Source organism: Stylophora pistillata, chromosome 4, assembly GCF_964205215.1.
Source record: "Stylophora pistillata chromosome 4, jaStyPist1.2, whole genome shotgun sequence".
Lineage (NCBI taxonomy): Eukaryota > Metazoa > Cnidaria > Anthozoa > Scleractinia > Pocilloporidae > Stylophora > Stylophora pistillata.
Genome location: NC_142522.1, coordinates 5,122,545 through 5,138,557, shown reverse-complemented (window position 1 = coordinate 5,138,557; position 16,013 = coordinate 5,122,545). Strand labels below are relative to the sequence as shown.

At 40.1% G+C, this 16,013-nt stretch overlaps 1 protein-coding gene across 1 annotated transcript in view; it reads left to right on the top strand.

Moving 5' to 3' along the window:
• Positions 1 to 16,013, top strand: part of LOC148732105 (MAM and LDL-receptor class A domain-containing protein 2-like) — a 55,072-nt gene that overhangs the window by 19,753 nt on the left and 19,306 nt on the right. The window contains exons 15-39 of the mRNA XM_088756410.1: positions 82 to 474; positions 704 to 813; positions 1,038 to 1,326; positions 1,764 to 1,957; positions 2,326 to 2,501; positions 3,218 to 3,393; positions 3,509 to 3,589; positions 5,220 to 5,395; positions 5,558 to 5,630; positions 5,717 to 5,830; positions 6,212 to 6,465; positions 6,553 to 6,661; positions 7,103 to 7,324; positions 7,553 to 7,666; positions 8,017 to 8,097; positions 8,416 to 8,553; positions 9,016 to 9,266; positions 9,638 to 9,737; positions 9,909 to 10,004; positions 10,343 to 10,578; positions 10,910 to 11,018; positions 11,531 to 11,859; positions 12,655 to 12,793; positions 13,974 to 14,153; positions 15,375 to 15,594. Of these exons, the coding sequence (XP_088612536.1) occupies positions 82 to 474; positions 704 to 813; positions 1,038 to 1,326; positions 1,764 to 1,957; positions 2,326 to 2,501; positions 3,218 to 3,393; positions 3,509 to 3,589; positions 5,220 to 5,395; positions 5,558 to 5,630; positions 5,717 to 5,830; positions 6,212 to 6,465; positions 6,553 to 6,661; positions 7,103 to 7,324; positions 7,553 to 7,666; positions 8,017 to 8,097; positions 8,416 to 8,553; positions 9,016 to 9,266; positions 9,638 to 9,737; positions 9,909 to 10,004; positions 10,343 to 10,578; positions 10,910 to 11,018; positions 11,531 to 11,859; positions 12,655 to 12,793; positions 13,974 to 14,153; positions 15,375 to 15,594 (4,360 nt within the window). The remainder of the gene's footprint in view (positions 1 to 81; positions 475 to 703; positions 814 to 1,037; positions 1,327 to 1,763; positions 1,958 to 2,325; positions 2,502 to 3,217; positions 3,394 to 3,508; positions 3,590 to 5,219; positions 5,396 to 5,557; positions 5,631 to 5,716; positions 5,831 to 6,211; positions 6,466 to 6,552; positions 6,662 to 7,102; positions 7,325 to 7,552; positions 7,667 to 8,016; positions 8,098 to 8,415; positions 8,554 to 9,015; positions 9,267 to 9,637; positions 9,738 to 9,908; positions 10,005 to 10,342; positions 10,579 to 10,909; positions 11,019 to 11,530; positions 11,860 to 12,654; positions 12,794 to 13,973; positions 14,154 to 15,374; positions 15,595 to 16,013) is intronic.

The following is a 16,013-nucleotide window of genomic DNA, read 5'->3' as shown; positions in this document are numbered from 1 at the left end:
CGGATAATCGAGGTTCGCCTGTATATGCAAATGTATGGAAAGTCTCATATTAAAAATCCTTTCCTTAACTTTTTGTCACAGCACAATTCGAATGTGGTCCAAATTTCTTCCATCTCCATGGCGGTTGTTTCTTTATTCACACCCAGAGCGCACTTTCATGGAAAGACGCTCAAATAGACTGCAGTCGAAAAGGTGGTACACTAGCCAAAGTATCTCGGGAAGGCTTGAGATCTGCCATATCTAACAAGCTGGAAGGAATGAGGCCAAAGCCGTACAACTTATTTATTGGTTTTTCGGCGCGAGACGACTGGGTTTGGATCGATGGCAACCCGTTGAACGCTTCCTTTTGGACGCATGCATATCCTTCTGGTTACCATGGACACCAGAGTTGTGCAGTTCTCTCAGCTAATTCGTCAAGAATCAAGAATGAAGACTGCAAAACGTACAAGAATGCTCTGTGCTCCAAACGTGCTGGTACGTCCCAAAGTCTATACTTCCAGTGAGATGGTTTGGCATGCAATAGCCAATTAGGTTGTTATCAACAAACTGTTATTGTAAGACATAAAAAAATCCTCATTTAAACCGATTTCTGATACGACCTAAGACTTTAAAAAAAAATTCTTACTCTTCAAGAAGTAATTTTCTTAAAATTAACTGGTATCAACGGATTCTTTAGTTCACCATTTTTTTTTTTATCTCTCAGAAAATTCCTTATCACGTCAAAATTCGCTCCAACGATCGAGTGTTCTGCTACCAAATTATCCTTTTCTGGCGATTGACGGATCCTTTTCCACATGTTTTAGGTCAAAAAAGGTAAGAGATGATGTAATAGGAGAGATATCACATGACCTATATTATAAACATCGCTAGTTCGTTTATCAAAGTAAATGAAATGATCTGAATCTTTGATTGATGGTGACTCAGACAATCGTCTGTCCGTCCTTGTGATGGTTGTTTGTTTGTTTTTTTGAATATTTGACTTGTTTGTCGTTCTTCTCATTATTTCATTGCTTTTCTCTTGCCCTCATTTCGAATAGGAGTCCAACCCTTGGTGGCAGGTGACCCTTAAAAAGCCTCTCTTCGTTGAATCTGTTGAGATCACCGAAAACCTCGACTGCTGTCCACGAGATAATGGAATTCTTAGCATCAGCGTATCCACTGATGAAACCAGTTTACATCCATCTTGTACCAATTCCGTGTCCTATGGAAAGCCGCGAGATTACAAAGTAAGCTGTTCTCCACCAGTGCGTGGACGTTTCGTGACATTCAAGTTGATTGGTAGCAATGTCACGCTAGTTCTTTGCCAGGTTATGATTCGCACAATTGGTAAGTTTCACCAGTTGCAGCTAATTTTAAAAACGATTAAAGCAAAGTGTGCACACAACTATGGTATCCATGGCCTTTTAAGCGTGTCTGCGAGGTTTCCTCTTCCAAAGGAACCGTAAGAGAAAGGTCTATGACGCAGGTTTGTTTTATAATTGCCGCATCGTTTGATCACAAGATAATGGAACGAGATTTATAATGTCCTACCTTGCTTGTTACTGTTAACATAGCAAATTTCAGAACAGTTATCCAGATGAATATACACATATACTCATAATACTGACCAACGAACGATTGCAAAGCTTCAGGGATAATTCGATAACTCTTTGTCGTCCAAAACTTGTAACGTCTTGTACACATCATACATTTCAAATGCCATTTTTGTTCCTATGGTATGTTCATCTTCGTTCATTTGGCTTCCATCTATCTTCTTTTTGTAGAGTTCACCAGCGAAATCCACGGAGTTTGGCGTGATACATGGTACAACGTTAACTACGACACTCTAAAGGAACCACGTATGGGCGAAGATCCTGCTTTCGGAAGTAAACCACAAAGCCAAATAACTCTTCGAGATTTCGATGCACCGGTAAATGTGGCAGAAAATTACATTCAACGTTTGACTGGTTACTTACAGGTAATTTTTTCACTATAACTGTGAATACAAGTCATCAACCAACTCCACAAAATCGTCTCTACGACTAAAAACAGATTTTTCTGTGTAGTTAATGACTGCCTCACCCTTAAGCTTTCATGAAATCGTCATCTACCAAAATCGTGTAACAGAAAAATGAGATAGGGTTTCATTATCTGAATGAATACAGAAGTCGAAAAATTGCATTTGCTTTTTCATAACCTCCATCCGTGCAGTGAGACTGGTACAAAATCGCGTGACCTTGAATGGGTGGAAAAACAGAGAGACAACAAAATAGTGTCGCTGAAAAGAAGTAACCGAAAATGCAATCTCGTGTAGCCTTAGGTTGTTTTTCGTCCTTCCTTCTACAGGTTCCTGAGAGTGGTAATTACACATTTTACGTGGCATGCGATGATTTAGGTGAACTATGGATGGACCACGTTACTGAGGAAGGCATTGAAACTGTTGATAAGAAGTCAGAAAAGACCGTGTCTAAGCAACTAATCATCACCGTTCACAGTTGGACTGACCATCAACAATGGGACAAGTAAGACACGCAGAAGAATAATAGACACGATTAGGGTCGCTTGAAACTTCGATGTGCATCATAGTACGTTTAAAGATATTCGGGAAAAATTTTTTCGACCAATTCTTACGCACCCTAAATTCCGGATCTAAGTCAGAACCTTTGTGCGATCTTCATGCTGTGGTCTTTTTTACGACACTCTTTTTGAAAGTACACAAAGTAAACCTTTCCAAATAGAAGGTAACTAACCAAGGAAAGGGTGGAAGTAAGTAAGTAAGTAAGTAGTTTTAATTAACCACATATCGCATATAAACGATAGCTCGTTTAAATGCAAATGTGGAAACCCACCCATCCCACCCCAGGGGAGGACATCCAGCACACAGTAATCTCGTGCGTGGGAAATTAACGTCTCCTAACCCTAACCCTGCAGGATACGGGACCTCTATTTATTCGTCCCTATCCGAGAAGACTAGAATATCTAACCATTTCTTGATGTTAAATAAACGTAGCATATTCTTCTCAATTATTTAAAGACCTTGAGTGTTGGTCCGGCAGGGGCTCGAACGCTCGACCTTCCGCACAACAGTCCAGCGCTTAGTAGCCTTACTCCTGTTCGTTTCATATATAGAGAAAACAGCCACAGGCTTTTAGGTATTCACCTCAAGGTTACTGAGTGTTCTTTTTTTTAGATCATTTACGCTGTTTTGTTTTGTTTTGTTTTGTTTTGTTTTTTTAAGATACAAAGCCCAGCAAACATCACAACCAATATTTTTGGACAAATGCCGCGTTTACCAAATGGAGGTCTTTATGCAAGAAAAGGGAGGCGGAGACCACGTATCTTTGGGCATGCGTAGACCAAATGGTGAATATGAACGACCTATTCCAAGAAAAAGACTATTTTGGACTAAACCAGGTATGATGTGCGCTTCTGTTGTTAGATATGTCAGCTGTCAGGGCCGGGAAGCAAGAATCATTCAGAAGTGCACTGTACTGATTATTAAAGCTGCTGCTTCGTTCAATTCTGATAGGGACACGAAGACTAGAAGTGACACTTGAAAATCACGAATCATCCATACCTGGTTTCGTTGGTACGGAATTGCGCATTTCAGGTGAGTTGATCAGGTCTTGCATGTTACTAGTGGTGATTCATGCACTTCTAAATTACCACGAATAATTAAGCATTACTATCAAAAATCACCTACCTCTCAACGAGTCTTTCAGCTTCTCTTTCACAGTTTTAAAAACTGTGACAGTATTATCGTCGTTTTTAACATTAGCTAGTATTACAATAATCATCATTAAGATCAATAATCTGTGTTATTATTAGTATTGCTATTATAGGGAGAGTGTATTCTATCTTTGTGTCGACGTTTCCGTTTCCGTTTGCAACCACCATCCAAAAAGGAGCTTAAAGGCATGGGTCGCACTCGGCAAAGTTTGGTGTGAATGTGGTCACTTTGGTGTAAAAATCTGTCATCGGGGCACATTGCCTAATGCGACCCTAACTTTTCCGGTTCGCAAAAACTTTGAAAACCGGCCAAAACATCAAAGACGCCGTAGTGTTTGGGTGGGGCAGGCAGATTTCGGAAAACTCGGGCTAAACATTAGCTATCACAGCGGTAACTGTCATCGCTTGTCAGTAAACAGCAAACAGATAATATACAATAAAATTAACAGCGCGCGAGATCTACTTCAGTTCGCGCTCTTTCTTTACCATCGACGGACGTGGATTTTATTATTACAATTTATCACAGTTCCCGGTTTATTTCGGTGGCAACGTAGAGTATTCACAATATGTGTACCCTCAAGGCCAAAGTTGTGGTCCTGAAGGGGCAACTATTGGAAATATTGAGAGCCCTTCGCAGAATTCCGCTTCATCATCGTCTCCGGAGCTCGTCGAACTAGCGGACCAATTTCATAGCGGCAGTCAAAACAGTTAAACAGGTGTTAACCCATCTTTCATACATCATACGAAAGACAAAAAGGTGCACGTTATTCAATTGAATAAGAAGAATAAGCATCACCGTGATCGTTATTAACAATGCTTCAACGGGACGCATTTTTTTCACGTTTGTTTTCCTTTTTCAGCTCACTGCTCTCTCCCCATAACACGTGGATAGACGTGTGTCTGGTTTATCAAAGTGTCATCACTGACATATTTTTTCACCTAGTGCGACCCTGATTGTTGAAACCAGAAGTTTGCTTTCCGGTTGCGGTTTCAAATTTTTGTGGTTTTTTTGCCGGCAAAGTTGAAAACTTTGCCCAAGTGCGATCCATACCTTAATTGTAAAAAAGTGAACCCTGGTAGTCGATGGAAATGAGTCTGACACCATTTCATCCAATTCAGTGGAGAAAAAAAACAGAAATAACGTGGTACCCTAATAGACGTCAAACCTAACATACAAACATCGCTACTTTCATTTTGAATAGGATTTTTCCAGTTCTGTTGTGATGGTTTGTTTTGCCCAAACTACCCGTTACAGCTGAACATCTCAACGCTAGGAGAAAACAAAATGGTGAACCAGCCAGTGAGCCTGTCATGTGTAAACTCGGAAGTACTATCTATGAAACCATTATCCAAAAAGAGGCTTAAGTTTTGAAAAGTGAACCTTGTTAATTGACGAGAATGAGTCTGACACCATTTCATCCGACTCGATGGAGAAAAAAAACCCAAATAATATGGTACTCTGATAGACGTCAAACCTAGCGTACAAACGTCACTACTTTCATTTCAAATAGGATTCTTCCAGTTCTGTTGTGATGGTTTGTATTGCCCAGACTGCCCGCTACAACTGAATATCTCAACGCTAGGACAATACATAACAGTGAACCCAGCAGTGAACCTCTCTTGTGTAAACACATCCTTCACGGCTGTTTTTGACACAGTCAAACAGCCAGGAAATTTTACAGTGAAGGTCAGTATATAGGCGTTATTGACAAAGCGAGAGGTCAAGATGGCTCATCCTTGAAATTTAGAGGAATAGATGTACTGACTGTGTACAACCAAAGGAAGGGTCCTTATACAAACCATATTATTCATTTTACTATTCCCCTAACATTTCTGCATATCAATACAGGTTTCCTCTTCGTTTGCAAGTAATCTGGAGAGTATTGTCGATCAGAGGGTATTAGGTCATCTGCATCTTCAAGGTGAAGTCCTTTCTCGTGTAATTTTTAACATGTCTTCTGACTTAAAAAAATAATAATATTGATAACTTTATTTATCTACTTCCTAGCCAAGGTGTTAGTAGAGTGTTATTTCCAATCTTATTGTCGTGGATGGACACACCCTGATGACATGCCCAACAAGTGGAACTTAACCAGTGCTAAACCCTTTGTTAACTATCCAGGTTAGTTGTAAGGAGAGAGGGAAATCTCAGAGCTATACATAGGTGCTGATTCATGATCACGTAGTTTGACAGGAGCGTCAATTTGGCAAAAATGCACAAATCTGAAGAATATTGAAGGCACAAATCTTTTCCGTTGCTAGATACTCCATGTGTCTGTCTTTCGTACCCCATGAGTATGAGTAGTGGCAGAAAACGTGATAGGCTCTGGCTGCTGTGCTATTCCAGCCGCCTTGAAAATCAGTTTTGTTTCTTTAAAACTCTCCTGGCGAGACAATGAACATTTACACGTTCCAGGCACACTTTTCCGGGTCCTTTCAGCTTTGGCTCACTGAAAACGCGATGCGTTACTGCAACTGTACAAGATTCCTTTTTACAATATAGGTAGCTTTGCTTTTATTGATGGCCCTTACAAAACACAATTGGACAGTCCTTTGTTGCCACGGCAACCGTTCCATAGATCCGTGGGCCTGTGTCTGCGTTTCAATTACCTCATGCCTGCTAAGTCGAAGCCGACCCTCGAGGTTTATCTACGGGAGACAAATAAAGAGGATCTGTTAATATGGAATTTGACTGGAAACCACGGTAAAAGATGGTCAGCGGCTCAGGTTGCTTGGCATGGAGCCAAAGGAATTCAGGTTAGAACTGAGAAATGGGGACGAAATGAACTCACGTCACCACATTTAATCAAAGCTTGATATTTCTTATGGGGTTTATTCTTTTAGATAATTTTTAAAGGAGAAGGCGTTCTTGAAGACGAAATTAACGTTGCATTTGATGATGTCACTATAACTACTGAGAATTGTTCACTACGACCCTACTTTGCCCAACCAGGTGATTATGTTTTAATTAAAAGTAAAAGGTGGCTTCAAAATAATTAAGAACATTGTTTTTCATGATGAATTCGTGAAGTACTTTCTGTTATTTATCTTTGTTACCTGTATTTTTACAAGCCGATGAAGTAAATGGCATTCAGTGCCCAGACGTTTGAAAGAAATAACAGCTAATTAAATATTTGATTATTCTATGTGCATCTGTTTTGGATGATTCATGGCAGAAAAATAGCTTTAGTTTCAAGCTAATGACCGCAGCTACACAATCTTTGACCTTACGGAAAGACATCCAGCTGAAAGTTAACCACTAAAATGGCTGATGTATGTTAAAACTTTACATTAACTTCTGTGCTTACGTTCAGTTTCTTTTGACAAACGTTCCACTTGCCCATCAAATCCCATTTGTTCCATCGGTGATTCTTAAATTTTCCGGTTGTGTTAGGTTTCAAATGTAGCGAAGATCAGTTTACCTGTGAGAACGGCGAATGTATCAAGAGGAATTTATTGTGCGATGGCGACTTTGCCTGCAAGGATCATTCAGATGAAGAGAATTGTGAGTGTCCTTCCAGTATGTTCGCCTGTAAAGGAGGAGGATGTCTCCTAGCAACGGCCTTGTGCGACGGTAACGTGGATTGCTCTGGCGGAGATGATGAAAGCAACTGTCGTGAGTTGACTGTTTGTATTTAGTCAAATGATCATGAAGCAGAAGATATCCCTATGGTCTAGAAAATGTAGACTGCTAGGGACCCTAGACTATTAGTGAAACAGCAGTTTCCCGGACTATTACGCTCAAGCGGGTCAATTAGATGGTTGATTCCCAATTAAATAGCAATTTTCCAGATTCTCGTCGTTTGATAGTTAATAGATGCACCGATGATAATTTTTTTGGCAGAAAATCCATGTCCCTCTAGTCATCAGTGCCTTGATGGATCGTGCATTCCCTGGTCAGACACTTGTGGTCAAACACCCTTCTGCAAGGATGGAACTAACACACCATCTATATGCGGTAAGCAAGATGAGGATGTGAAGCAAGCGTAAAGAAACGGTTAGCAGCTGGGTAACCATGTCTGCTAGAAAAAGTGAGGGTCTGCATGTTGTTTGCTTGTCTTGAAGAGAATGAAAAATCGTAGTAAGGGGTTTTCCGCATGTTTTGCAGGATTCCCTATATCAAGATTCCCAAGGGGTTTCCCTTATCAGAAGAGATTTATATGTAATTTCAGATAGATTTCCTTATGAAGGGAGCCAGTCATTAGTGGTGACCCTCTTAATTGTGTAATTAAGTTAAACAAAAGTTTGCAAGTAAGACTTTTACGTAGCAGTGGTTTTCACGTAGCGTTTCATCTTTCTGGTTTCCAGGTTCTACCAGGTGCAATCTTAATGATTTAGCGTGTACCTCCAAAGATTCCACTGGACAAAATAGTTGCAGATCTTTCAGAGGCAGAACGATTTCAGTGTTTCTTCTATACTAATTTTCTTTTGGTTAATTTGCAGACCTAGTCAGCTATTCTAATCAGACGTCTCTTTTTTTACTAACTCATAGAAGAATAACTCAAAACAATTGCTTTTTAAACAAAGTAAATGTCCAAACGTGCACAAAGTGTCAAATTTTCTCAATAACCTGTTTATTTCATTTTTCCATTCTTCTGAATCACCTGGCATTTCTATAGCTATGATAATTTTTCAATGATTGTGTTTATTTGCCTGTTTGTTTCCTTTCCTGTTTTTAAGTGAATAAGTTTCTATTGGTCCTTGTAGGTAACTGTAACTTTCAAACGAGCCGTTGTGGACTAAACCCTGACAAGAATGCCACTTTCCAGTGGACCGTGGACTCTGGTCAGACGCCAACAGAAGGAACTGGGCCGAGTTACGATCACACTTCGTTCAGCAAGGATGGTAAGGCAGCCTTTGCAAAGAAATCACTTCAGTGAGGAAAGAACCAACAATGGGCTAAGCAGAAATAAAGGCTCCAAACGCATTCAATTCTATCAAAAAATGAATAACGGTTATGACTGAACAAACCAATTTAAAGTAATCTAGGACCACAATACTTTTGCTGATATCGTTCTGTGACTGGTCACGAAAACTCGTGCCACCTTATTAACCAATGAGATGCATATCTAATAACACACACGATTTGTTACCTGCGCTTAAGGCAGCATGCTTGTCTCACCTCGAGTTCTCATTAGAACTTAAGGGTGTTTTCCTTTGCTTTAATTGGCTGTTGAAATCCCTTTGGGTTTGGTTTTACGACACTTTACCGGAGAGCGCTCTAAAACCCAGCCATCTCGTTCATTAGGGTCAGAATTTGGTTCACGAAGGCAAAAAAAAAAATAGACGCGCGATATCTTTTTGCAGGTTCTTATATCTATATTGAAGCTTCTCGAAGAAACTTTGGAGACGAGGCGAGATTCCTAAGCGACTGGATGGAACCTAATGAGACAGTTTGCGTTAAGTTCTGGTATCACATGCACGGGTCGGACATCGGTAATCTGAGTATTTACCTTAAAACTAACCACTCAGAAACGCTTGTTTGGATGGTGTCGGGAGATCAAGGAAATCGTTGGCGATATGGTCAGACGGCTCTAAATAGCACCCGTTGGTATCAAGTAAGTATCAAATTTTCCGATAAATATGCGACAAATAGGCTTAAATCTTAATTCATTTAAACAATTGAGTCATACAAGACGACGATAAAATCATCTAAAAATGCGTAATCCACAGTGCACCTCCTTCAGGAGCTGCTGGCTGAACGAAAGTCTCGCTCTTTAAATGTAGATGTTTTAAATTTGAGCTCCTTTTTAGAGTGGTCTGTTTTATAAGGGCATTTAAAAGAGTGCATTGTATCTTCATTTACTTAATCACATATTTTCCAAAAGCACAAGGTTTAAAATCAGACGTATTTCACAAAGTAATGCAAAATACTCATTTAAGCTTTGTAGAGGTCAATTTTTGTTGATATTAAGATTGCTATTTTCAGATTGTACTAGAAGGAACGGTTGGTACTGGAAGTAAAGGTGATATTGCAGTGGATGATTTTACCGTATTGGACGGAACATGTGAGAAAATCTTCAAACAAAGTAAGTATGTTTAATTTTAAGGTGATCCAAACAGAAATAAAGGCTTCAAGACAAGTTAACTAGAATTACCACGATTTCTCGCTATTTTCCCGTCCAGTATCGTCAGTTTTAGGACCAAAAAGAAGCACAAGTTGCATCTGTAACCTACTGCTTTTTATGCTTCGTCTCCAGCGAGTCCAGACTGCTATTTTGAAGAGAGTATGTGCGATTGGTACATTCATGGAGGATGGGTTCTGAATACTTATCTGGCGGGAATGAGAAAGCGAGGTAAGCTGTTTGATCGTCAGTTGGCAGAAACACAGTGATGCTTTATCGCCGATAACGGTCGTTTGCTTTCCCTCTTCCCATAATTGCAAGAGAAAATACAGAATTTTTTAACTAAGTCTTTAAAGTGATCCAATAACCTTCGGCAAGTTTCAAAATGGCGCCGTCCTGGGACGCACTTTTTGGCATATTTTTCCTTTACGAAGTTAGGATATTCTTTGGAATCTTAAAATGCAGTCCCCACTATAATTTCACGTATACTTTTTAATGTCGGCGACAAAATCATATGGTATCCAGAGCAGATCACTCCTTAACACGACGCCGTATTTTGTTGTCAGTAGGATACGCCTCTCTACCGGTTGGAGCATCAGAACTGCCATGTTTTCTCTCGTCTCCTATCATCAACAGCATTGTTTATGAATGGAAGTGCCTTCGTTTCTGGCGCAAAGCTTCGTTAACTGTTTTATTAAACAACACAAACACGGACAAAACTCAACATCATTTCCATGCAGAAGAGGCGACCAATATGTGGCGTTACGCACAGCTTCCAATACCAGTCAATTCAACTCAAATTCAGGTAGTTAATACTCTCCTTCGCAGCGTTTTGTTAAGTCTCGCCATGCAACGTTAAGCTCGTGAAGAAACGCGTTGTTTACCCTTCTAACAACAGGTGTAACGTGAGAGAGCGCGTTACAAGTCTAGACCACACAAAGGCTGCGAAGGAGAAAAACTCTTAACGTGGTTACGATTTAATGATGTCGTGGTGTCTTCGATGACGGTGTTCTTAGACGGTGTTCCTAGAACTAGAGTGGGTTAGACTTAAACATTCCTTTTTCCCACAACACCTATCTTCTCGCGGTTGTACATGCCTGAGCTTATCATGATTGCCTTTTTATAACCTACCATAGATTCATTTTGTTGCTGTCTGCAAATTCACTCATGGACCATTTCTGGCCATTGCTAATGTTTCTTTCACCAAAGAACCCTGCAAACTGATTCCTTGGAGTGCTGTTAAAGGTAAGGGTTACGCTAGAGGTTACGTATTCATAGAAAACTGAACTTCGTGTACTGTCACGTTCTTTTTTACGCTGCAGGCACTTGCTGTGCCCATTAACCTCTCACTCCTACGACTAACTAATCAAAGTGACGCTATGGTAAACTCGTGGATATGCTGTGCAAAATTATGAATAAAATGAATGTAATTGAAGAAACATATTAAAGCCGTCAATCCCTAATAAGAGTTAAATTTTCAAGAAATGAGCGTCATTCATTAAGGGGAATGAATATTTAGATTTTAGAGTTAGATGACGAAAGGAGGAAGGGTATAATGTTTTGGGAACATTTGGCACGCCCAAAGCTATATCAAAATAGAGAAACTGAAACGATTTTCTTTTTTTCACCTCTATACTCGCCTCTAACCTTAGGTAAAACAGCTAAGGACGCGGAAAGTATAGGCTACGGTTTATCCTATCCTGTTCTCACTATTTTACCAATAGCTACATTACTTTTTAATCCCTAACAAGCATTAGATTGTCAAAAGCCTCTTGGCATGGAGAATGGAATTATCTCCAAAAAACAAATCACTGCTTCATCACAATGGGATTTTAACCACGCCCCTTCTCAGGGCAGGTTACATTTTAAACAATCAGGCGTTAAACAGGGATCTTGGTCAGCCATCGTAAACGACGATAACCAATGGCTTCAAGTGGTTTTGGGAATTCGGTACATGAAGGTCACGGCTGTAGCAACGCAAGGACGGAATGCAGTTCCTCAGTGGGTAACGAAGTACAAGCTGCAGTATAGCGGGGATGGAATAAGCTTCCAGTATTACAAGAAACCAGAAAATATTGAAGAGAAGGTGAGTTGGACTTCACACATCAAAATCATATTACTGTTGTCTTTCTCATATAAAATAAAAATAAATAAATAAATAATTAAATAAATGAATAAATAAACATTTGGCTGAGGTTAGTATCATTTGGTTTGATTATATTTGGTTGGGGTCGGCTGAGCTCGGGTCGAGTGGATTGGAGTCGCGTCGTATCGGGTCAGGCCGCGTCGCATCGAATCGAGTCGGGGCAGTGTGAGATTGGTAGGGACAGGTTGGAGCAGGTCGATTCGGTTCAGCCTATCTTTTTTGGCCGAGTTTGGTTTGATTAAGTTCGGTTCGGAACACTTCAGGTCGATTCAGGGCGGGGCGAGGCGAGGCTGGTCGAGTTGGCTCAGCTTGGCTTGGTCTCGTTGGGTGTAGTTGGATTCGGTTTAGCTCGGTTGAATTTTGCTGGGTTCAGTTTTGTTCGGTTCGTTTCGTTTCGGTAAGGTTTGATCTTGTTCGTTTTCATTTGGTTCGATTCCGTTTTCATTTACATAAGTTCAGGAGGATAGTATGATTTTGAAGTGAGAATAGACAAGCTTTCCTTTCATTTTCCTTTCAATTTATTCATGTTTTTCTCGTTGCCATGCTCCCACCAATAACGTCGCTCCATTTTCTGCCTTTAAAAGCACACACAACCCACAATTCCTCTATTCGCTCCGACGAAGGGCGCGAAACGTCAGCTTTTGTAATCATTACGGTGGCCAATTTACCATTTCAACTTTGTTGATATATCCAAACTATTTCCTTTCATAATTGTACTACCATCTTTTCATGAAGGAATTTGATGGAAACACAGATATGGACACTGTTGTTTTTCATGAAGTTAATCCACATATCATAGCACGTTTCATCCGCTTTCGACCGACAGCTTGGAAATATCGCATCTCCATGAGAGTGGAGCTGTATGGCTGTAAAGGTAATGTACCTGATTCACGAGTCGCTACCGTCTGATATTGCAACTTCCTGCGCCTAAAATAATCGTTTTTGTTTGTTTTTGGAAAGACAGTGCATCAGAAAAATACTCTCGTCCACTTTCTATCCTAATTCCCTTGCCTGTATCTAAGTCTTTATGCGTTGGTAACAAAATTACTCGGTAATAGTGGTACCAGAAGAAGTAATAGCAATAGTAGTAGCAATAAAAGTAGCAGTAACAGAGGTATTAACAGTGGTAGCTGTGGAAGTGGCAGTAGCAGTAGGAGTAGCAGAAGCAGTAGCAGTAGCAGTGGCAGTAGCAATGACGGTGGTGGTGGCTTTGGCAATGGCACGGCCGTGTAGCTTCTTTCTATCCTCCAACAAAACCTTGAGGGAACCTCCTCTCTTTTAACAAGTAAACTCTCAAAATGTTCCAAATGTATTTCTCAATAGATCTGGCAGAAAAAATTGCCTTACCATGTGGTCTGATTTTTTTATCATTTTCCAAAAGGTCTTACAGCCACTGCGAATTTCCCGCGGTCGCCATCTTGAATAGCGCGCGATGAACTCTAGCCTGATGACGTGTAATTGTTTCTTGATACTCCTGTTGATACTTAATTGCTTTCTCCTCAAGAAAATTTTGTTAAATGTGTCGCAGATTTTCCTCATTAGTTGGAGCAGTAAGCACCATGAAGTGTTCGATCGGCGGTCGACATTTTCAGAATTTTTAACATGGCGCTTTTCTATATTCTCTTCTACCTCGCTTTCCTGTCTCTCTTCGCTTGAAGAGTGCTCCGGCTCTAACTGAAAACGAAGAACTGTGACACATTCTCTAAAATTTTCTTTAAACGACAGTAATTCAGCATCAACATGAGTGAAAAACTACACCTTGAGTGCATTGTGCACTATTTAAGATGGCGGCCAAGCGAAAGTCGAAGTGGCTGTAATACCCTTCTTTGGAAAACGATAAAAAAAAATCTCAGACCGCTTACTAAGGCAACATCTATTTGCCAGATCTATTGAGAAGTACATTTGGAACATTTCAAGAGTTATTTGTTAAGATAGGGGAGGTTTCCTTCAAAAAACACGCGCATTTTTCCAAGGAGAGCCGTTGAAAATAACTTGATAGGAATTCAAGCTTACGGGGAAGGCTTTTCTTAATCATAGTTCAGTTGATCCTTTAGCGAATGAATCAAATGACAGCCCATGTGACATATCGCAAGACTGGTGTGGATGGAAAAATGTTCATGGCTGGAAGAGTCTCAAGAAGAAGGAACTTGACTATATCTATCAGAACGACAGTAGTGGTACTGGTAATGACAAACGGGGCGGTGTTGGCGACTCTGTTCACTCCAGTGGTTTTGGTGGGTAAAATTTTTAATACATTACATAAAAAATACATTCATCTTACATATCTATAACTTTTTTCTTTGCTGTTTGGGGAAACTAAACTAATGAACTTGAAATTCAAAACTAACTTTTTGAAAAAATCTCAGCTACAATTGTAATGCGCTGCTGAGTCATTTAACACAGGGATTACGAACCCAATTGAGTCAATGACTGTAAGATTTAGAACTGGAATCCACAAATGTGAAACCCAAGGGCCTAAACTACTCTGACACTTGATATCCTCACTACCATGTGAGTTTGACCGTAATATTTACAGCGATATGGTCAATTAGAAGCACATGACCTAATTAGTTTGTATGTTTCTGAATTTTATTGTTCTCGGCGAACACAAATACAGCTGAACCTCTCGTAAGCGACCATCCGAAATGTGAAGTCTAAGTGATATCTTACGGAAGGTGGTCGCTTACTAGCTTCCATATCTCGAGTTATTTCCATATGGTGACCGGACCCTTCCCGGCCAGCGCTTATGGAAACCTATAGGAATAACTCTTTGCGGCGTATTCAAGCAAAAAAAACAAGAACTTAGCTTAGGATCTGTGGTGATTATCTTGTATCTCACATATTATTTAGTACAGCGCGTTTGGGACAATTCTCGTAAAGGAAACTTGGTTCGTTTGTTATTCCAAGTGGTGCTGTCCAAAATTCTCTAGGAACCGAACACAAGCAAAAATTCACGCGGCAAAGCCATTTCGGGAAGCACTTCAAGTGGCTCTACTTTAACGAAACAATTGTTGAAACAATTTTCAGTTTCCGCTTGTGAGAGAAAAACCGATTGTCTGTCAAGTGGTCTCCTACGGGAGGTTGAGAATTTCTAAAAGAGGTCAATTGCGAGAGATGGTCACTTACGAGAGGTTCCATTTATTGTGATCTGACTTGGAAACTTTTGGTATTTTGAAAAAGTGGTCGCTAACTGGAGGTGTTCACAACGAGAGGTAGTCGCGAAGGGAGGTCCGACTCTAACTGAATTTTTGTTTCAGAGCGTAAGCTTCTGAGTACATTCAGGAAAAAGTTTCCCGTAATCTTCATGCTTCCCCTCTGAAGTGAAAATCTATTAAATGGAGGTTAAAAATGGATCTGTCTTGTCATTGCATCCTCCATCAAAGTTTCAGCTGTATATGGTTTGCTATATAATTGATGGGAAATTTTTTTTAACATTACATGAACTTTCGATCCAGGAAACTACGAGATTCATCTTCCTGATATAGATCTTGGCTATGTGTCATTCTCGGAAATTTCACCACTCCTCAAGGGTTTTACGCTCTGCTTTTGGTTAAAGACCTCTCATGATGGTTTTTTCATCGAATATAAAGTCTCCAAGGAGTATGGCGAGTCGCTGCAACTGGGATGCTACGTCAGCAACGACACTTTTGTATTACAAATGGAAAAAAGGAGGAGGTAGGAAACAAAATATTTAATTAATTCATTGTTCCCTTGGAAGGTGCATAAAAGAGAATTTAAGCAAACTGGATAAGCAAGGTAAACGAGGACGAGACAGGACCAAACTAAAAGTTTGACGAGCCGAAATATAATTCTACGGGTGGTTTTCATTTCGTGGCCGTCCTCTACAGAACAACAACAGGATACCGCCAATTCTTCAGGAGTCCGAAATGTGGAACACCGAAAGCGAATAAATCAAGTTTCTATTCTATTCTTTAATGCAGTCGGTGCTGCCATTTTCTCAAATAAAACCGAATTCATTTCTTAGCTTCTGTTTTCGTTGACACCATCGCTGAGACTGCTTAAGACTCCTAATTTTTCGAGAACCAGTTTGTGTAAGAAGGTGTAAAGGAGATGTAACAATTTCCAATTATAAT